This window comes from Ochlerotatus camptorhynchus, unplaced genomic scaffold (assembly GCF_037179485.1).
Source record: "Ochlerotatus camptorhynchus isolate MF236.1 unplaced genomic scaffold, CSIRO-AGI_Acam_v1.1 ptg000250l, whole genome shotgun sequence".
Taxonomy (NCBI): Eukaryota; Metazoa; Arthropoda; class Insecta; order Diptera; family Culicidae; genus Ochlerotatus; species Ochlerotatus camptorhynchus.
The window spans coordinates 988,335-1,011,495 of record NW_027040740.1 but is presented as its reverse complement, the minus strand read 5'-3'; the positions used below and the strand labels follow the sequence as shown (position 1 = coordinate 1,011,495).

Below are 23,161 nucleotides of genomic sequence, written 5' to 3'. Positions count from 1 at the left end.
CATAAAAACTCATCCCATGTCATGTAAATGTTGCACGTTATGAAATACAAGCTTCAGTTGTATATAGTGGTTTTGTTACCCAATAAAATAAAATAAAAAATTATGAAATTAGTAAAGACATATAGAGAAAATCCTTCATAACCATGTCTAGATTAACAAGTGTTTCTGTTGCCAAATTTACTATTCTAGAAAATTAATTAATAAAGGGTTATATTTATATCATATTGAAGCAACATTAAAAACACCAGAGAAGTAGTTCAGTTCAATTAATCACATAGTCGAGCAGTTTTGAGAATGGCCTTCTACCAGAAATTGTAAGAAAATGAGGTAGCACATAGCTGATATTGTTGGGATAGCATAAATAAGACCCTATTTTCTCGATGTCAAGAGGTAGGAAATATTGTTTAAACTGATTGAATTATGTGACCCATTCGGTGCTCTTCGGTTCACTCTGAGATGTTGTCGAAACCGGCAGCAGCAGTTGTAACTCTCCGTGTTGATCATGCGATTACGTATAGTCAGTAGAAGCTTTTGGATCGGTGCGCTTCTGTCATTGCCTGTGGCTTGGTCGGTGCTTTTTGGCCTCGCCGTTGGAAGTAAACATTTCGAGATGACATTTAATTTTTTCCAATGGTAGTGCGAAGCTCTCCTTGGGCAAAATTGCCAATTTTATGAAAGCGCTCGTAAAACTGTGCATGCTAAGTATCATACACGCACAGTTTGAAAAAGTAGTGTATTTTTCTGTTCAATATGATACACATAAAAGGAGCGTCACTTATCATATAAGCTTACATTATAAACCGTGTAAAGTTCTGATACTTTTCATGAAATGTTGCAAATATTGTATACAAAATCCCATCTTTGTAAACAACATTGCTTACAAGTTGCTCGTTTGCGTGAAATGAAACACAAGTTTACGTGAATGTATATTTACATCACAATTAAAATTCAGAATTTTTTGCTGTGCACCAATTCTTTTGGATATGGGGACTTTCCCTCTACATAATCATCGTGGTGGTTTTCCATTCTCGAGAAATTCGTGGAAAAAGCCATTGTTTACGTTTGCAGCATTGGCTCTTATGAAATGCTATGGTTGCATACTCAGTAAGCATTGACGTTGACGACGACTCTGCAACTCTTTACTCCGATGGTAACATCCCAAAAGCATCTGACAATCTGTGCATGATACCTAGTGAGCTTTGTCTTGTCTCTTCACAGATAAAAATTCTGAATTTTAATTGTGATGTAAACATTCATTCACGTAGACTTGTATTTCATTTCACGCAACCGAGCAACTTGCAAACAATGTTGTTTACAAAGATGGGCTTTTGTATACAATATTTGCTACATTGCATGAAATGTGTCAGAACTTTACATGATATATAATGTAAACGTATATGATATGTGACGCTCCATTTATGTGCATCATATTGAACAGAAATTTACACTACTTTTTCGAACTGTGTTCACTCCACCATGGTATCAGTGAAGCACCGTCTCTTCACGCAAAGCTTGACAGGAACTTATGAAATTTTCATAGGAGTGAAAGGGTAAGGAAATTTCTACCATGTTTCATGCACAGACTGACGTTTGCTAACGGGGATTTATTATAGGAGTAAAGAGTTACAGAGTGGCCGAAAAGGCCATTTGCAAGTTTCAAGGTAATGCGGCCATTCTTTTTTCGACTAGCTCTACAGGGGGCTCATCAAAGGATTTTTAACTACTATTTTCAAATCTGTCAGAAGCCAATCAAGAGCGTTATTAACCAGTAATATTGTTCACTGTGTTTTTAGTAAGTCTACTTATGAATGTTATGATTTCAATCATTGGGTATTACAGGTATCGAAGTGCTCGATTTGATTTATCGTCCTGCTTGCGAAATTCTTGCGAATGGTCACCTCAAAACACTGCATATTTCCGCCTAAACTGGACCACTTGTGGCAAAATTTTGCTGCTTCGCTCTGGACTTCAAAATGTGTGCTGTAAACTCCTAATTTGCGCGGTCGTATTTTTCCTCTTACAAATCCAAGTGAAATCAAAGGTTGATGCAATTGGTTCCAAACAATTTGAAAATGGTACGTACATTCTTCTTCTAAGTTTACAAAAATAAAATTTAAAAACATACCTGCAAAAATTTAGAATTAGAAGAATTAAACAAGTATTCGCGAGAAGTTTCCCCACTTTTCTGCAAAAACTACAGAAAAACAATACGTATCACTTTCAAAATTGGGCAGTGAACAGTTAAGGTAGCTTACAAAGATATTTTAAGATTAACGTTGGTGGCAGCTCATTGCATAAAATATCGGCGAAAAATTAAATTTATATATTTGTTTGCTGTGTGCCGCAAGGTGATGAATTTGTTAAATCCAGCTATATAGATATAAATAAAGGACGTAAATAGTTAACGATAAACAAAGACATGAGTTCAGAAGTTCTGCGAAGTCATAGAATTATAAACCACTCTATTATTATTTTAATAGAATTGACTACCCCTTTGATTCCCTTTCTCATTTAACAGCTGGTATATTGAACAGAAATTTACACTACTTTTTCGAACTGTGCACAGATAAAAAATCTGAATTTTAATTGTGATGTAAACATTCAAACACGTAGACTTGTATAGATCAGTGCACGGTCCCTAACCTCACTTTTTGCTCCCTATCATTTTGCTTCTGAGTAAAAGAGATAGCAACGAATGGGAGCCGAAACAAACCACCCAAAACTGTCAAAACTTACGGGTGAGAGAAGAGTGCGGCAAATCTTCGTGAACTGATCAATTTCATTTTGCGCAACCGAGCAACTTGCAAACAATGTTATTTACAAAGATGGGCTTTTGTATACAATATTTGCTACATTGCATGAAATATGTCAGAACTTTACATAGAACTGTGTAGATAAAAATTTGGGAATAATAACAGTTCGAAAAAGTAGAGTAAATTTCCGTTACTATTATGCACATAGTGCGTCATAAATCATTTAAGTTTACATTATAGATCGTGTAAATTTATGATACAATTAATAAACTATTCCAAATATTGTATGCAACCATTCATCTTTGTAAGGGGGTTCCCTACGTCACAAAGTTGAAAAATTGAGAAGTGGTCATAGGGGACACTTCTAAAAAGAGAACGAGGGTTCCTGAGAGGAGTTTCTTAAAATAGAAAACTTAAGTAATGCTGTCTTTTTATGCTGTTTCGTGCTGGTGGGAGTTTCCTACACAGTTCGAAAAAGTAGTGTAAATTTCTGTCACTATGATGCACATAAATGGAGCGTCACATATCGTACAAATTCACATTACAGATCGTGTAAATTTATGAGTTATTTAGTGAAATATTCTAAATATTGTATGCAACCATCCATCTTTGTAAGCAATATTTCTTGCAAGTTGCTAGTTTACGTGAAAAGGAAGTTTACAAGCTTCAATTTTAGTATGCATGAATATTTACATCACCATTAAAATTCATAATTTTTTGGTGTGTAGGTGGTTGTTTCTACCCATGGTATGCTGCAGGCGGTGATGACTCTATCGGGTGGAGTTATATATGGTTGTACAGGCCTGTCTCACGGAGAAAGGCCAATAGCGCAGGGGTCCTTGCTGAGGGCATTTTTTATGTTGCAAGAAATACCGTATAGGTCTTTGGCTCCTTGGTATTGTGGGGAGTGGCATATAATGTGCTCCACCGATTGATGGATCTGGCATATTGGGCAACGTCGATGGAATTCGCCATTCCCAGCAATGTTGTGCGACATTCGAGTGTGTCCTGACCTCAGCCTAGACAACATCACTTGAGAACGGTGGTCAGGTACACGGTTAGAAAAAAGTACCCAAAATTAAGTTCTTTTCACTCATTTTGGCACTATAGTGGAGGAACCCAAAAGTAGGTAAAGCGGGTCAAAGTAATTTTCATTTACTTATGTGCAGTTCGTATGGAATTTTCCACTGGCTTTTTTACCAAAAGTAAGTTAGTTGTACCCAACAGTAGGTATACCCCTGTTGGGTGGTTTTGCTCGTCCGTTTTTGACAACATTAGTAGGAGAAAAGGAGACAAACTAGTCAAAAGTAGGTAAAAGTGAACTGGCCGTTGGGTACTTTTTTCTTACCGTGTAGGTCTTCCCATCGGTGCGTCTCTCCTTTTGTCTTACAGAAAGATCTCTTCTGCCTAACCAGTAGACTGATGAAAAATTTGAAATTTTCACTCCACAGTGTTCAAACGGTTTCAAATCGGGTCCTGATTAGCCTCCGAAAGTTTAAACTGATTTGATAAGAAACTGACTTGGCACAAACCATTTGAAGTTTATATTGAAATTACAATGGGAAAACCGAGGGGGACGACTCTATCTACGATGCAGAAAAGATTGTATTTAGCTGTGGCTAGCTGCACGCACGCTGTGTAGATAGAAGAAAGTTTTATGTCGATTTTGAAGATTTCCTGCAAAAAGATGAAGCGCGATGCAAGTAGATGCGAGAAATGAAAGATGATTTTTCAAAGATTGATTCGCTAGTGTGAGATTTTTTGAGCATCTAGAATTGAGATTTAGATGTGTCGCTCCCCTCGGGGAAAACAAAACTTTTTGTTCATTGTCTTCTAGCCTTTTTACGTATTATACTGTTAACAAATTCCATTGCTATTCTTATGGGATTTTTAATCAGCTACAACTTTGCAGAAAATCGTTTTTCAGCCAAACGTCAAATAGTTATTAATTGTTTAAGAGATTGATAATCTTATGGCAAGATTAAGCTACTGTGTTGTGGGCAACACTGTATTTTGCAGTGTGACATAGTAGCAATGATTTTTGTCCTCTATTCTACGCGCCATAACCACCTGCTGAACAAGTTGATTGAGCATAATCATAAGACATCCACAATATCCCGCAACAGCATAATTTATTGAACGCGATTTAAACATCTTAACAAATCAGAGAATTCATGTACAGAGAATGACAGGGATATGACAACTTTTGTTTTATCTGTACTTACCTTACTCTTATGAATGTGCTGATGTCGATAATCGGAGTCGAATTCCGGTTCGCTGAAATAACTCTGAAAAGTATAATATAAGAATATCAGTGTGGAACAAAATGTATGATTTAAGGGTAAAATAGGTGATTTCTTTTATATAGCACGGAGACTATATTCCAAGAAGGACGTAAATAATATCCCTCAACGCTCGTATTCTATAGCAGTATACATCGCATCTCAGAGCTGGGTTCGTGGTTATTTAAAAAAAATCTTCATACGGTCGTTATACGCATAATAGTCCCACGGTGCATAATGATTGCAGTTAAAACATAGAACATGGGACAGTTATGCGTATAACGGTAGATAAGGTCTCCCAAATGTTGAAGACGTTCTTTACCCTATGAAAAATATTTTAGGTTTATTACTCACTTGTTCAGAATCCCATAGTCCAGCTGGTGTAGCTAATGGTTGTGGAATACCGGGACCTCCAGGTAACACTTGAGGAGCACTTACTTCATTGGATTCAAATAGTCTCAATACTGAACGATCGCGAATTTCCCGAAGATGCGATCTAAATTTAAACATAAGAAATATGATATAACATAGAATAAAATTATTCTGAAATTTTTCTCTCACCGCACATCCTCAAGCTCATAGAACATATCCTTACTGGAATCATGGATATAGATTTTCACATTCGGTCCTTCCAAGTATTGCATAGTCAGTTGTCTGGGAAATGATCTCACAAACAAAGCGCGCACTGTATCGATAGAGGTGATTTCATTTGGAAGCAATGCTCTTTTTGTTTCAGATCTGTATTGCAAAAACACTAGTCCTAGAAAGACAGAGAACTCAACTGAGAAAGTTTATTTGTGTAAAACGGTAGAACTGCCCATAGCTTCATGACACTGAACAGTTGTCCAGGATCGGAATTTAGCAAGACAAAACTTCTAATAATTTTGTCTTCAGTTTTAGACGTTTGGTACATTGGGTACACTTTATATATATATATATAAAGGTCAAAAGATGGAGCATTGATAGCAAAAAAAGTTTTTTCTTCTTTCCTTTATTTAACGTCGGTCTTTGTTCCGCAATGTAGTGCAACGCAAAAAAAAATCATTGAAGACAAAAACGCCTAAAACTGAAGACAAAAGAACTTGTACTTTTATTTCCCGCTAAAGTCTAGAAATTGTTCGGGTTGAAAAATTTCTCGACTTCCCTGGGCATAGAGTATGATTTTACTTGCCACACAATAATACTAATGCAAAACGGTGCAAACATCGAAAACTCTCAACTAATAACTGTGGAAGTGCTCTAAGAACACTAAGTTGGGAACCGGCAATAAGCTAATATGAGCAGAGCAATAAACTTGAAATGCCAAGTGACCATTAGAGTTAGGAAAAATGCTCTTAAAGGAGATCGTTAAGAGATAGAAAGGTGTTACTTTATTAAAGTACCTTGAAATCATCTCAGTTAAAAATTATCCAAGAACAATTATCAAAAATTATAAACTTAGCTTTGAATACAAATTATTTTAGAGCTATCCTAATTTTAAAAATGGTCCAAAGAAGAAGCTTCTTAAGCAAAAAAAACTTTAACCCAATACTCTAAGCGTTTGTTATTTAGTACCTTCACTCTAATAAAGAAAACAAAATAGTACCTAAAAACAAAATGTTTACATACCTAAAGGTCTTTCTAGAGTTTTAGAAGGCGTTCTCACAACTGGTAATGAGGATCGTTGTTTTCCACCTCGTCTAAATCCAGTGCTGGCCGTTTCCACTTCAGACATAATTCCTGGGTCATCATCGAATAATGGACCTTGATTTACTGGCGCATATGCTCTCATCTGAGTAGTCTACAAGTGAAAGGTATCAAAACATAAAACGTTTTTGGTATAGAACAACCTACATCTAAATCCAGAGATCTCTGGAGCACTGATAGTTCGCCTTGTCCTTGATAGTGTAACATGTCTCCGCCTAACGTATGTCGCCTGGGATCTTCTCTACTTCTGGCAACCCGTCTTCTGTCTTCGGTTGCTGAAAAAAAACCGGCAATGTTGATGATTTTTATGAATTAATTTTGATTTTTATAATTTAATTTTAAATTCTGAATTTTAATTGTAATGTAAACATTTATTCACGTAGACTTGTAGTTCATTTCACGCAACCGAACAACTTGCAAACAATGTTGTTTACAAAGATGGGCTTTTGTATACAATATTTGCTACATTGCATGAAATGTGTCAGAACTTTACATGATATATAATGTAAACGTATATGATATGTGACGCTCCATTTATGTGCATCATATTGAACAGAAATTTACACTACTTTTTCGAACGTTTAGTGTATTATGAACTTTCTGTCATACATAGTGGCACCAGCAGTGAAGTACGCTAGTCGGACTAGTGACTTCTTATGTCATTATCAATATTTGCGACGAAACCAGTGATGTCAGCGAAAAATGTCACTTTGATTTTCAGTCGCATGTAAAATACACAGTTCGAAAAAGTAGTGTAAATTTTTGTTCAATATGATGCACATAAATGGAGCGTCACATATCATATACGTTTACACTATATATCATGTAAAGTTCTGACACATTTCATGCAATGTAGCAAATATTGTATACAAAAGCCCATCTTTGTAAACAACATTGTTTGCAAGTTGCTCGGTTGCGTGAAATGAAATACAAGTCTACGTGAATGAATGTTTACATCACAATTAAAATTCAGAATTTTTATCTGTGATGTACAGTAAATATTCGCTGTCTGAAAGACCTGTAACTGGAATGTCTTTTAACTCAAGAGTTAATGTTCAAATAGCCGGATCTGCTTTTGTAAACAAAGATTCAAACGTCAATTTGTTGAAACTCTTAGCTCGCACACGCAAACTAACACTTTACCCTGCCTGATGGTGGTGGTAGTTCGCACGGTAGAGCAAAGTGTTTTGAAAACTTGATGTTTGAATCTTCGTTTGCAAAAGCAGATACGGCTAATTAAAAATTCACTTTTGAACTGAATCAATTCTAAATTAAAGAATACTTATCCGTCAAAATATAGCATTTGGCAATTGATTTAATATGTGAAATGCATTTCAGATCGCGAATGCCGTTCGCTGGGTGGAGAATAAACATTTTTCTGTAAGTGAACGAAAGCGGCGAGTATTCGACCCAACTCCTACTATCTATGCCTAGTGAATAAGTTAATTTTGTAACAAAAAATGAACTTTAAATTCCGTTATAATTGCTTATCTTTTGACAGATACGCGTTGGAGACTGAATTTAGGTAGCTGGTTAGGTAAATTTTGACATGGCAGTGGATACCTGCTAAATTTTAGTACCTATTGATTAGTATATAAGTCGTAGATAAAAGATTATTATTATTTATCTTTATTAGGGAGGCTTTCAGCCTTGGGCTGGTTCGCCTCCAACCAAGATAAAAGATGGATTCTTCAGTGGTGTTGAGTACTTGGCACTGATGAAGTCTGCAAGTAGTAGACGAAATACGCGTATCTGTCAAAAGATAAGCAATTATAACGGAATTTAAAGGAAATAAACCAGCCCACTCAAAGCTCTTCATAAAGGGATTCCGTTCGACACATTTAAAGGATTAAAAAATGAACAATAAATTATCGGCTCCGTAAAGCTAACGCGATTGACCGTTCCAAATATTCGAATTAAAAAAAATAGCGATCGATGAGTGAAGTATTAGTGATCAGTCTTTGCAACCTATGATTGAAAATGGTGTCAATTGTATTTCTTAACAAAATATGCTTACCTGGCTCATTTGGTTGATTACGATTTCCCTTTTCGTTCTGCCAGTCTTCGTCTAGAAGGAACAGAGAAAAACAGATTGTTATTAAACTAGCACAAATACACATAAATAATTCATTTCCCACCAGGGATTAGTCCTCCCCCCTCAAGGGCGTAGCTAAGTTTCGAGCTAGGGAGAGGCGACAAAAAATTTACTTAGGAAAATTTGGCCGAATGCCATTTCACCGAAAGCCTTTGTGTTGTTTAGTTTAGGGGGGGGGGGCATTTGCCACCTCCCCGGCTCCCTCTGGCTATGCCTATGCCCTCCCTTATTTATTAACGTTGACTATCGATCGATACCCTTGGAGCGGAATTAATTAACATAAGACGGTCCAAGCATAAAAGGATGAACGATCGTACCTACCGTATATATCGCTTACTGCACTTGAATAGACTCATTTTAGTTTGCACTAACACGTGGACATTCAGAAAAGTCGTCTTTAATTTACGCAATGGACGAGTGCACCGATGAATTTGAGTTCACTCACTCGAGAAAAAGTGACACAAGTTGCGGGCAATGTCTACTAATCATGAACACTAAATGTTCATTATTAATTATTCATGAACATTTAGTGTTGATGATTAGTAAACATTGCCCGCAGCTTGTGTCACTTTTCCTCGGGTGAGTGAACTCAAATGCATCGGTGCACTCGTCCATAGACGAGTGCACGGATGGATTTAAGTTCACTCACTCGACAAAAAGTGACACAACAGCGGGGCCCTGTTTACTAAAAATGAACACATGAATAATACTCACGTAACATTTGAAACGGGTCTATCAACTTATGTACACAAAACTTGTTAAGCCTTTTTCGCGCGAACCGAATACGCTCACGCAAACTAACAACACCATCGGGCAGATGAAATTCTCCCCTTCTCGATAGTGCTCTTAGTTTGCGTTGGCGTACTTCGGTTCTCGTGAAAACGACCTAGTAAATTATTTACAAAAGTTGATAGGCCCTTTCGAAATGTTACGTGAGCATTATTCATGTGTTCATTTTTAGTAAACAGGGCCCCACTGTTGTGTCAAAAAATTTCAGTAGATGAACTAAAGTTCACCCGTGCACAGGTCTATGTGATGTAAACCTCGCCTGTGTACATCTCATTGGTTTTTACCTAAGAGAAGAGGTGACAATACGGGGCGAAAATGAACCACTTTTCTGTCAAACGTGAACCAGTTCCTGATTGGCCGATTTCATGTGCGTAAGATGGACATAGAGATGGATAGAGATAGAGATAGAGATAGAAATAAAAGAAGAAGAAGCCAATTGTCACCTCTTCCTCTTAGGTTTTTACGGAGATCATATGCCGGTTGGACGCTAACCGCAAAATACCCAATAATGACTAAAATGTAAGCATTTTCGAGGGAAACTGGGACTACCCATGAAATGAGTTAAATTTTACCCATTTATAAGTAATTACAACTACAAAAATAAGTAGTAAGTATTATTTTTTGAGTAACAAATACTCATAGATGGGTAATATTTTACTCATTTAATGGGTAGTCTCAGTCTCCCTCGAAAATGCTTACTATGTAGTCAATATCGAATCTTTTATCACAGACAAACAGACACACTTCATTGTGTATCTTCGTTCAAGTATTTAACGGTTGGTTTGAATATTATCAGTTCCGCGAACTACACAGCAAAAAAAATGTAATATCGATCAACGTAATTCAAGCTAATGTATGAAATAATGATGTAATAGCAAAAAGCAGATACAATATTACATCAATAGATGTAATTTTGTTCGCAAAATCGATGTACATCGTACAACGTAATATTACACAACCGGCGGAATGACCTATGTGCAGCTGTTTGGATGTAATATTCAACAACTTTTTTTCTGTGTACTCGCCGCAGCGCTGGCATCGGATCACTTTGACGTTTCTATACATTCTATAAAACTTTTATGCAATATTGTTTACGAGTTAGCGAGCAAGCTTGTTTTCCGCGAGAAGCCAGAGAGATGTCGTTACTGAGGACCTATGTTTTGAGATACTATGTTTTCAAGAAAAACTTTTTCAAAGAGTTACGTCTGTTTGTCTGTGCTTTTATAGTCATTATTGGGTATTTTGCGGTTACCGTGTATGGGGGATTTCCATACAAGCAGGCGGACAAAAATATTTTCATTGTTTTTTTTCGCAATTTTTGCAATTATTCTTGCTTGGTTTTATCATTATACATTGCTCATAAACATTTTTCAACATTTAATGACTAACTTTTGAGAAGGGCTTAACTTGTGATTGCTTTCAATTTTAGAGAATAAAATTTATAGAAGAACGACAACTTACAATTCAAGAGCAAATTTTCATTACGTCGAATGTAACAAAGGTAAACAAAGTCGAGCTATCAGTGTCAATCGATGCTCCTGCTATTACACTATATACTGTCCGAATATAGGATCACATCCCATTTTTAAATTAATTTACTAGTCGAATTGCTTTTTGACGTAATCACCTTCCGATCAAAATAGTTTTCGATGTTACTTAAGTCACCCGATTTCTATGGAGATGCCGTTTGCCTTAAGTAACAGCACTGAGAAACCCGTGAAAAGTGTACTTTCGTCGTTTCGCTTTCTCATTATGAAAGTGAATCAATCGAACTGTTTGTTGCTAAGATGATTTCGGTGGTCCTAAAATGATAAATGGGCTGCACGTAAGAAGACGTAATTGATAATTCTCCCGAATATCCTGGTAAATACACTTTGACTTAAGTAACAATAGGGGCCACCAAACGACGTATAATAACTTTTGACTCAAAAACCAGTATTTCTTAGCATGAAAGCTAGCGATTTGCCTTTGTATGATTAAAACCCGGCTAAATATGTTAAACATTGTTATCACTATGAGATTATATGTGTTTAATTGGAAATAGGAATAACTTTTCGGTCATCAAAACAAAACTTTATTTTTCTCGGATCGGTGCGAATGTTACTTACGGCATAATGAAAATTTGCTCTTGAATTGGTTTATACAGGGTGCACCGTAAAAAAGTAAACACATGCATTTACTATTTTTTCTGAAAATATATTTATTTATTTTAATAAATCTTCTCTAAATAAGAAAAAAATAAGACATACTATAAAAATTGCAATGAAATTATATTTTTAATGGGTTTTATATTATTCTTCTGATACAATCTCGGTTACAATATCATCAGCAACAAAATCTTCTTCAATTTGATCGACTGACAAAATAAGACATACTATAAAAATTGCAATGAAATTATATTTTTAATGGGTTTTATATTATTCTTCTGATACAATCTCGGTTACAATATCATCAGCAACAAAATTTTCTTCAATTTGATCGACTGCTTTCATAAGTTCCTCCAATGCATTAAGTTATTAGTATCAGTAATTGAACAGATTATTTTCAAATATCATGAAACTTTTCACGATGTCGCGATATTCCAGAAACACTTTATCCTGTCGTCTTTTCGCCATGCAAATGGAACTGATCTGTTACACACCGCGTGTGCTCTCTCTCTAAAACTACGATGCCCCAGGTCCCTAGTCTAAAGCCACGGGGACCAGAAGGGGTGGGCTATCCATCAGCCTCTTTTGCGGCGACTAGCTCGAGCTAAAGAGACGGAGCTCTAGTCGGCTCCTGACAAATAGGAGACACTGATCAGCAAATACAAACACGGTCACCTAAACACCCATTTTTAATCGCTGGAAACCAGCAAAATTTTTCTGGATTTTGCCGAGTTGGAAATCCAGCAATCCTTCCAGCAAAATGTTTTTGCTGAACGGCCAGCAAATTGATTCAGAGCTAATTTGACAGCACTTAACTGAAAAACCAGCAAAATGTACCGATTATCCAGTAAAATCGATTGGCAATCGTTTTGCTGGAAGAAGAGCAATTTTCGTTTGTTTTGTTTTACAGAAATCACATTTTTATCAGAATTCAGTTTATTATATGATAATATGTTCGTGTATCACATCACATTATGTGCTGGATTTCGGTTGCGCGAATTTAAACCGAAAATCGATGCAGCTGTATGCACTCTTGATGGGTTACCGATGAAATTTTGCCTGACTGTAAAAATAAAAAGGAGCCTTGGTACAAAACAGCTTAAAGTTTGAATTTTACGCTTACTTCATGACTTCCGCAGCATTATTGATTGTCTAGTGATAAATTTATGGTGCGCACTTATTAATTTTTCAACCGACTGAAAAATTATCTCATAGCTCGCAGCTGCCAACGATAGAACCGATCTTGATTATGACATTTAATTCTGTTAGCTGGAACAATCAGCAAAATAATACCGATTACTGGTTTTACAGCAATACTTGCTTTTGCTGGATTCACTTCAGTAATTCATTTTGCTCAAACTTGAACTCAAAATTAGGTGTGTAAACTATCATGGTACTCAGCCATGAGCGCACCGAACAGCAGTATATTAGTGGATTTCTGTCTCGTTCGGTTGAGTGCTCGCTCTTTATAGCACTGCTATCACTCTGCTCGAGCTTTTTCCATAGGACAAAGTACCCAAACGGTAACAGATCAGTCGGTCCGATTCATTCATGGCACTAGTGAAGATATCATGTAAATTATCTACTCTTGATCGTTTTGTTGCATGATGTGTTCGATATTTTTATAATTGTTTATGTTAACTCTCTGCTGCCTCTTCCGCTAATGGTGAAAGTAAGTTAAGTTAAGTTTTCTTTATCAGGGAGGCTTTCAGCCTGAGGCTGGTTCGCCTCCGTGCTGGTGAATGTATAATTATTTCAACAGCATGAGCGAGAACTTTGTGCATGATTGCAGGAATGTTATACCAATTATACAATTTAAGATAGAACCGGTATGTTTCATTGCAATATGTATAGATTTTTTCCGGGTTCTTGGCAGTTAATAGCAATTAATTAATTATATGATTTAAGTAGTAGCTATACTGAAGATCCGAGAGATGTCGCCCCTTCAGTGGTAGGAAAATCATTTTTACAGTATGGAGAATATCAGAAAATCCACGATTTGTGACTAAACATGCTTTCATAGAAGGAAACAAATAAACGAGTGTTTACCTTACCACCATAGTAATGTACTCGTGCAATTTTTGTGCATCTAAAACTGCCCATAAAGACGATAATGAATAAAAACTGAAAATTTCAATGCCTTTCCAAATGGTTTCCTACCATTCCCATACATTCGAAAGTGACTGGCCCTCTGGATGTGGAGGATGTCAAAAAAACAAAACATGATTAATTAAAATATTTCGAAATCTGACAATTAATTCTCCATCAATGTTCAACGCAGAGCTTAAAAGCGTAAAATGTTTCCTGTCGTGCTGGTGATCTACTCTTACTGCAAATTTTTCGTAAAGTTGTGTCGTTCCACGTTTATTTCTTTCTACATTTAGTTCCGTCAATGGTTTTGGAACCTTCCATTTCTTTATTTCCATCCTATATGCAATATGCAAAAGGCATTCAAAAAATCGTATCCAAACATGAAAAGGAGATATGCTGTAATGCAATGCCTCTTCAATTGATGTAAATCCTTCCTCAAATTTATATAGGGGAAATGCAGGTAATGTCGGCCTTAGTGCCCCTAATTTGGGCCCATACATAAATTCAGCAATCGACTAAATTTTCAATAGCAACCAAAAATATCTATTATTAACGTCCCAATAACGCGTTCATCTAGATAAAATTGATAAATAGCAGATTTTTAGCGATGGGCCCAATCTTAGATCCATAGGCCAACATTAGAGACATTTTCCCTATGTCATTCTTTATATTTGGAGTTGCTTCACATAGTCGAAATCAACAAGTATAAACTTGTCGTTCGAAAGTTAGAAATCGTTTGAAATTTATTTCATTAGCTTTCAAACGAGGTTGAACAATCTTGTAGTTTTTTTTTATAATTGTCTAAAATTGATTTCAATTTGAAGCGCATGTTTGCTTCGAAAAGCGCACATTTTTCTCGCTTTTTTACTTTGGGTTTCTCTTAGTTTACTATCAACTAAATATTTCGTAAAAGGATTGGTGAGTCTATTTTTTGATTTTTGTCCGCCTGATATCTGATAGTGCAATGGTGCAGTCTTGATCCGTAGTGAAAGAAGGTTATGTAAGAGAAATTTGTATCCCTTTAAAAATATACATCCAAATCGAAAACTAATCGCACTGAAAATGTATTTTCGTTATTTCTCTGAAAACCGTTTCGTAAAAATGAATATCGTACATACATTCGTTTTTCCTGTCATCTGGCGTAATGTCAATATTACGCCTTATTCGTATAATATACAAATACATCTTCGTACACTCAAACCAACAACAGCGCTTATTGTCTCCTAAAGTGCTGATTGTGTGTTGGAGATGGGACATTTTTTTTAGAAATATTGTCGGTTTGACCAATACATGCAAGCTACAACAATAAATCAAATTACTCGTCGCGGTGGTTTTATGTTAGATAAAAAAATTACATGCAAGCAGCAGAAAAAGCAAGCGAAATCGAATTTCCGTTCCATGTGTGCTTCTTATTTGCCTTTAGCTTTACCATTTCTCACAGCACAGATAGAACAATGGATAAAGCACAGATCTGACGATCGCAAGGTTCATAAGTCGGGTCCGGTCTGAAGACTATTATAATTTTTTTGTCATATTTATTCCTTCCAATGACCCATCCTCACTAACACACTCCACATTTTTCGGTTTCCACAACCAACACTTGTAGCCCGCTGGTTGGGTGTAGCGATAGCGAGTGTGGCAGTTCTAACGAAACTAGCTTCATACAATGTACAAATCCATTTCGTTGCAGAAAACAACGAATAAATTCGCAGAACAAACGAGCGATTTCGTTGTATAAACGAAATTTTATTTTCAGTGCGGATGCAAGTGGATAAAGAAAGAAACTGGATGAGGTCCGTTAAAGCCAGTTATTCAAAAATATCTTGAAATGAAAAAAAGACAAGTGATCAATGGAGGACTGATAACGCTATGTCAGAAGTGGGAAGCTATAGTGATATAATCTTCTTTATTTTTTTCATGACAAGCACAGTGCGACACAGCTCACTCACGAAATAAAGCCGAAGATGATACACGTGTGTTAATGGGATTTTTTTTGTGTTATTTCTTTTCTCGATGTCATCATCCATGTATATTGCAACAAAACAGGCAAGCAATATATCATTATCCTTCTACCACTCCGATCAAGCTATGTTACAGAGCGAGTTTGTCATGACAGTTGTAGTAACCGTTTTGCTGTATCGTTGGTTGCTTTATGTGTTTAGATTCACTGGTTTTTTGCATAAAGGTTAGGCATATTTTGAGTAAAATTTCAAGCTAAGAGTGTAAACAATCACAGTAGGCATTGGTTGTCAGGACAAGTTCATTTGTTTACATCATGGCTTCACCGTCAAAGTTCGAGTGGTAGTAAACGTCATTTTATCTGCCGAATGAAGTGGTTAATTATACGTGGGTTCGTGTCCTTGCTCATGGTATGACGCGATCGGATGAGTAGATGTCGGTAGTGTTTAACGTATTTTTTTTTTATTATAGTCACTTTAACACTCTTGGGTCATTCGTGACTTGTCCGGGGGTGAGATTTGAACTCGTGACTTTGGCGTGAGAGGTATGGATGTTAACCACTACGCCGGGGTCGCCCCCTGTTTTTAACGTATTTTAAATATGGCGTCTTCGGCGTATGAGCTGTCACGTCGGTTCGTCGGTGCTAATACTCGGCAGACAAGACACTGAAGAAGTCTGCACATTGTAGACGAAACACGCGTATCTGTCAAGGGTAAGCAAATAAGGTAGTGGAATTAAATGGAAATTACTAATCCTTCTCTATCTCTTTATACAGGTATTCCACTAAGACGCCCACATTCATCAGGATTCATTATTCTTTGGTATTTTACCTCTTATGTCATGCTGATCAACACCAAATGTTGGTATCAGATCAGAATTAGGTATTCATCAGTTATTTTTTCCTGCTCGGGATACCACGCTTCGAATGCTATTAACGATTGTTACTCGTCGATCCATATAAGTCAAGCATATCAAAATCAATTTAGCATATCTGCTTAGAAAACTTTCGGGTCATGCGTATTAGACTGTCCCATTTTTTCGTAATGTTATCAGATGTATGCAACACAGGTGCCCAATGGCGTTATGTTGGAGTTGGAGTACCAGTTAAACAAATTCTAAAAGAGCACCTTGTGATTTCCATTTTAGCTATTCAAACTAACGGAGTTCTACGGTATACCCCAATAGCTTTTGTACAAAAAAAAACAGCTCATTTGCTCATGACAGGATGACCCGATGCACTTTCGTGAAAAATTTCAAATGACTCATTTTCATCTTTGAACGGTCATAACTCATCAAAAAAAACTTTAAAACTTTTTCATAAAATTTTTGTATGGCTGCTGCAAGGTGTGCAGAATAACTTCTTTGAAGAAAGTAGGGGCCTAAAATATTCAAAAAATTATAAAATTAAGAGTTAACTGACTTTCACCAAAATATACTGGCATGTATGTACTTGTTTTGTAGGAAACCTATGCCAAATATTTTTTTCAGAAAAACTTTGATCACAAGTGGTTAGGTAACCGTGAACAACAACTTTCATGCTTGTATACCTTGGCTGTAAAACTTATTGTTTAGACGTTAATTCAGTTCTTTCAGTTTCACATTTAGCGTAATTGATCTGAGTTAAGTTTGCATGTAAGTTGCAATAGCAATTTCAATCATAGTACGCCTGACAAAATCGGATAAATCTGGATGAATAACATGTTAACAAACAGGGCTCACATCAGCTTAAAATGCGCACCAAATTCCCTTCATTGGCTTCTGAACATACATAATTGGTAAGGGGCTGTTCATAAACTACGTAGACAGTTAAGAGGGGGGGGGGGGGTTGACAATTATCCTTGGTCCATACAAATTTAAAAACATTTGTATGGACAATTGTCTACGCAGGGGGAGGGGGGATCAAGAATCCCAAAAAAACTGTCTACGTAGTTTATGAACAGGCCCTAAGTGGATCATGCGATCATGCGATCGATGTGATACACCCCTCTATTCTCACAGCTTCCAAAGCACATGCACATGTGCTATCTGTTTTAGCATTGTTTCTGTATCTAGTACCTACATATGTCCTGTTTCTCATACATATTTCCTACGAATCCCAATCTCGACCCACGGATAGGTTCCGAGGCCGCATCTCGAATTCTGTATGCCGCAGACACGAAGAGGCACGATCGAGCTGTTTGTTTCAGGATCAGATTATCCTTCATGGAGGTCCGTTGATGTTGGAACGATTTTCCATGCATGGATTTTGCATGGACGAAGGAGGACCACGAGGACCGTGGACACTGCATGTTACATAAGACAAAAACAAGAGGAGCGTGTCCCGTTGTACTTTGTATTTGATGTGATATTTCGATTGCAGCTTCTATTATGGGGAAAGGTTAGTCAACCTACCGAAGCATATTGGATTGAGGCGACGAGGACTCTACGATACCTCAACGCATTGGCGTGCACAGGGTGGGGCAAGAGGGGCAATTGCCCCCTCTTTTATGAATAAGATTTTTATTTCCACATTTACAAAATTATGATGTAAAATAACTGGATTTATTGATAACATGATTTTACGGTAAAATAACTTCATTTCATAATATAAGGGCACTGAAAACCTTTTATTTTGTCAATTCCTTTGAAATGGTGGATGCATGGAGGGACTAATCAAAATGAATAACTCTGGAGGTGCACATTTAACTGAAAATTTCTGGTGGAATAATTTGGTGCATGAAGAGGCAAAGCCTCAAAATTGCACCACAAAGGTGCATGGTGAAATAAACTTCACTGACAATTTTTGGAGCACGTTCTGGTGAGTGGAGGAGCATGCTTTATTGAAAATTTCTGGTGCAAAATTTGCATCGCTCTGATAAATGAAATGAACAGAAAATTTCTGGTGGAAAAATTGCACTGGTCTGGTAAATGAAGCCACAAGCTTTATTTAAAATAAAGCTATATTGAAAATTTCTTGTGGAAAATCTGCACCGTTCTGGCGAACGGATGGGCAAGCGTTTCGGAATTTTTTTGGTCTTAAATTTGCATCCTTCTACTGAATAGAGAAACAAACTTTAATAATAATTTCTGGTGTAAAATTTGCACCATTCTGATGATTGAAGGAAAGCTGCTTTACTGAAAATTTATGATGAAAAATCTGAAAATAGGGCAAGTTTTTTTTTTATGGAAAACCTGCAACATTCTGATGAGAGGAGAATCAAGCTATATTGAAAATGTCTGCTGGAAATGGAAAAGGAAATCTGCAGTCTGCACCAATCAGAAGATTGGGGAAGCAATTTTTATTAAACATTAACGGTGGAAAATTTGCATCGTTCTGGTCTATTGAAATTTTATGGTGTAAAATTTTCTGGGGGTAAGTTTGTATTGAAAATTTCTGGTGTAAGATTAGCAACAATCTGCTGCATGGAGGGGCAAGCTGAATTGAAAATTCGGGATGTAAAAATTGCACAGTTCTGGTGAATGGAGGGGCAAGCTTTATTGAACATTTCTGGTAGAAAAACTACAACGTTTTGGTGAATGGACGGACAACGTTTCGAAAATAATACTGAATTTCGGAAAGAATACCGAGAGAATCAAATTTTGAATGAAATTCCAAAAGAATGTTGAGAAAAACTTCAAGAAAATTCCGAGGATAATTTCAAGCCCGTTCTGGGAAAAAAAAATTATGGAGAATACTGAGGAAATTCTTCTGAAACTTTAGGGGAATTTCAGTTCCAAAGTGTCCTCTGAAAAAAAAAAACAGTTCTGAAATATTCCGAGAAGAACCTTAAGGATATTGAATTTTTAGGGCAGATTCAAAACATTTCTGGGGAGAATTTAATGAAAATTTTGCGGAGACTTTCAGCCTTAAGTGGTTTGTCCCAGTTCCAAGATAATTTCGAAAAGCATACCGAGAAAATCATTGTTTTTTGTGAAATTCCAAAGGAATTTTAAGCAAATTTCAAGCGAATTCCGAGGATAATTTCTAGCTCATTCCAGGAAAAAATGGAAACTCTAAAGAAATTTCAGTTCCAAAGTGTTCTGAGAAAAAATCATGAAGAGTTCTAAATATAATTCCAGTGGATTTTTGAGAATAATTTCAAAAGAGCTCTTAGGAGAGTTCTAAAAAATCCGAGAAGAACCTCAAGGATATTGAATTCTGAGGAAATTCCAAAAGATTTCTGGAGAGTATTCCAAGAAAATTCTGCTAAAAATTTCTAGTGAATCCTGCAGATAGTTTCAAGATAATTCCTAAAAGAATACCGAGAAAATTAAATTTTGAGTGAAATTCCAAAGGGATTTTGAGGAAAATTTCAAGGGAGTACCGATAATTTCTAGCTCATTCCGGGAACAATTTTTTGGATAATACTGAGGAAATCCTTCTGAAACTCTAAGGGAATTTCAGTTTTAGTCAAGAAGAGTTCTAAAAATAATTCCAGAGGACTTCTGAGAAGAATTTCAAAAGAGCTCATGTTCTAAAAATTTCGAAATGAACCTCTAGGAATTCTGAGGATGAACTATTTCACAACTGTACAGAGTTCAAAGACAGCTTTTGGATTCCCTAATTGAAAAGTGGGTATTAGTTTGCCATTGAACCTTGGTGTATTGTTGTCTTACTAAAAATTCGTCTAATAATCTTCTCTGAAAATTTGAAGTCATTTGATACCGTGGTTTAAAAGTTACAGCTTTTTTTGTGCGTTGCAATAAATTCAGGTTTGTCCTTTTATAGCATCTTTAAAACATGTTGAATGTTCGGCATCATTTTCAGTCACCTCAACTGGCGGAACTTTGAGACAGGGTTGACATGCTCAATCCTTCCCACAAGTCGTCATTCCGTTATCAATACTGTACTCGCTTGTCAAAATTGTTTTGTGAACTTTTGTTCCAAGTTACATATTTTTTAAACCTTTTGAATGATCCTATAAGCTTTGGCAATTAGGTTAAAATTTGAAAAAAAATTTTTTTAACAATTTTCGCTGAAAATGACCAAGTTCAACGTACTCGCAACGGTAATAGTAAAGTGTAACTACAACAGCATATAAGGGCTTACAAAACCTTGAAATAGTCAAAAATAAACTGAAACGATGCCTTCAAAATATACAAAAACGTACCGCAAAAAATTTCAGAAAGGTAACTGAATAAAAGATGATACCAGTACCTTGAGGAATATATTTTCTTTGGTTTATATTTTTAACCTGTAAAGAAATTATTACAACAATTTTCTATCAAAATATTATTCGGACTGCAACTTCATGTAACTTCCAAGAAATTTTAGAATCTTCAAAAACTATTTTTAATGTTATTCTGGATTTTTCAGAACCAATTCTACACAATCAATCATTTTGCTGCCGGTCTTTTCGGATGACCCAAGTTGTCCGATTCCTACAGGGTTCTGAAATTGGAAGAAAGCGATCGATTTGCTGGGCATACACAATCGCAGTGATAGTTGGTAGTATGGAAGCGTGGAAGAATTTCAAAACCAGAAAGGGTATCGACGAAGAACTGGACCACAGCTATGATTGTTGCTAGAGAAGCAAAGCGGTTACAAAATCGCTATATAGTGGAACTTTTAATCGATATTGCGCATACTTTGCAAAAGTGGCCGACCATTTCGTGGACATTCGGAAGGAGCGGTTGGTGGCTAACTACGATCCTGTGCTGGAAAAACACTTAGCGGAAGTTGCCAAAAATTGCCAGTACACAAGTAACCGTATTCAAAATGACATGATTACGTCGTTGCACAATGTAACTTTGCGAGCCTCCCTAATAAAGATAAATCAATCAATCAATGTAACTTTGCAGAGCATTGCGAAAACCTTGTGAGGAAAACCAGTGGCACTCATTGCAGATGAGACGAGCGATTGTGGCCACCACGAGCAGTTCACGATTGTTATCAGGTATATTGATAATGATCGGCCGACGGAAACGATGTTGAAAACAGACGCGACGACCATCTTCAATACTATTGCTGAGGTCCTGACAATGATACATATTTCTTGGGAGCAGGAGATTGCAGTATGTTTTGACGGTGCCAGTACAATGGCTGGCAGGTTTCGATTCTACACATTGTAGTTTCATTTTTATACCTCTGATATTGACATTTTTACCTGGAGGATGAGTACTTAAGAGGGTTAGGTTTTGATAAGTTCTTTAGTGGGAATGACACTGATGAAGACTGCAAGTTGTAGTCGAAATGCGTATCTGTCCGAGTATCTGTCATCAACACCAAAATTAATTAAGTGGAATTAAATGGAATATAACCTTTTTTGCTGTTTTATTTAAAGCATTCCGCTCCCTGTAAATAAAAACAAAAGACGGCAAAGTCCGCATTAAATTTTAAACAAAACAAAAAACTACTAATCAAATTTAACAGTGGAAAAAACGTTCGTGTGGTGTGATCGGAATCTCGGCAAGAGAGATTGACGTAGGAGTGTCCGAAAATAGGCCAACGGGTCGTGATGGCCAAATCAGGTTCGTGGAGCCGAAAGAGTAGTGCCAAGCCCAGGTCGGGCTGAAGTTGTGCCACGCTGGAAGTGCCAGTGGAGCCGCAAGCATCTGTCGGGCCGAAGCAATCTGTTGGAAGAGCCAGTGAAGCCCGGAACTTTGTCTGACCGAAAAAAAAACCACGTGGGAATATCCAGACCGTGACCGAACAGTACATCCCAGACGGAAAGCAGATCGATCGGAGAAGTCGAGATCGAGTTGCTTTTGTCAGAACGTTGACGTTCGTTTGAGTGTACCACGTGGGAACTCCAACCCCGAAGAGCCTCGCCATCGACAGACGGGTCACAGAACCTTGGTTAAAATCAGCCAAGCCTCATTTTCCTGGAATAGACGCCTTTCCTGACGCATAAGAGCGTAAACGCGATGATCGATTTTCTATTCTGTTAATAACTCGCGTTAATAACTTAGCGTTTCTCGGTGCGTTTTCTAGAGCTTTTGATAGCCAATACAACCTGTTACAGCACTGCATGGCACAAATTCTAGAAAATTGTTTCGCTTAGCTGTAGCAATGCAAAGAGAAAACCGATGAAGATAATCGATCATCGCGTATACGCCCTTATGCATGCCCACTGTCAGTTTATTCTCTAATACTAGAGCCTTAAGTTTGCATGCGAGTCCTCTTCTAGTCGCGATTGGTTTGGTTGGTTGTCCGTGGTAGGTAAAAAGAAATTCCCCAATCGAACTGTTAAATATAAATTAGGCCATTGCAAATTTATACACTGAAGTCTTTTTACGCGGTTTTTTTACACATTTTTTTACACAGTTTTTCGCGATTTACACGGTACGTTTTTAACAATTTCTCGACAACGATACAACCTATCGACTTGATTCCAATCACATTATCCGTTTCAAGCTATAGGTAATCGAATGGCATAC

The 23,161-nt window shown here is 36.8% G+C and overlaps 1 protein-coding gene across 7 annotated transcripts in view; it reads right to left on the bottom strand.

Moving 5' to 3' along the window:
• The window catches only part of LOC135704875 (coiled-coil domain-containing protein AGAP005037), a 145,519-nt gene that overhangs the window by 113,149 nt on the left and 9,209 nt on the right, over positions 1-23,161 (bottom strand). For 5 of the 7 annotated variants that reach the window (XM_065226397.1, XM_065226401.1, XM_065226399.1 and 2 more), the window contains exons 3-8: positions 8,739-8,789; positions 6,869-6,996; positions 6,644-6,815; positions 5,597-5,795; positions 5,390-5,531; positions 4,979-5,041 (exon numbers count right to left, since the gene is read on the bottom strand). In XM_065226397.1, the coding sequence (XP_065082469.1) occupies positions 4,979-5,041; positions 5,390-5,531; positions 5,597-5,795; positions 6,644-6,815; positions 6,869-6,996; positions 8,739-8,789 (755 nt within the window). The remainder of the gene's footprint in view (positions 1-4,978; positions 5,042-5,389; positions 5,532-5,596; positions 5,796-6,643; positions 6,816-6,868; positions 6,997-8,738; positions 8,790-23,161) is intronic. The other 2 variants (XM_065226400.1, XM_065226404.1) reach the window with 1 other exon arrangement.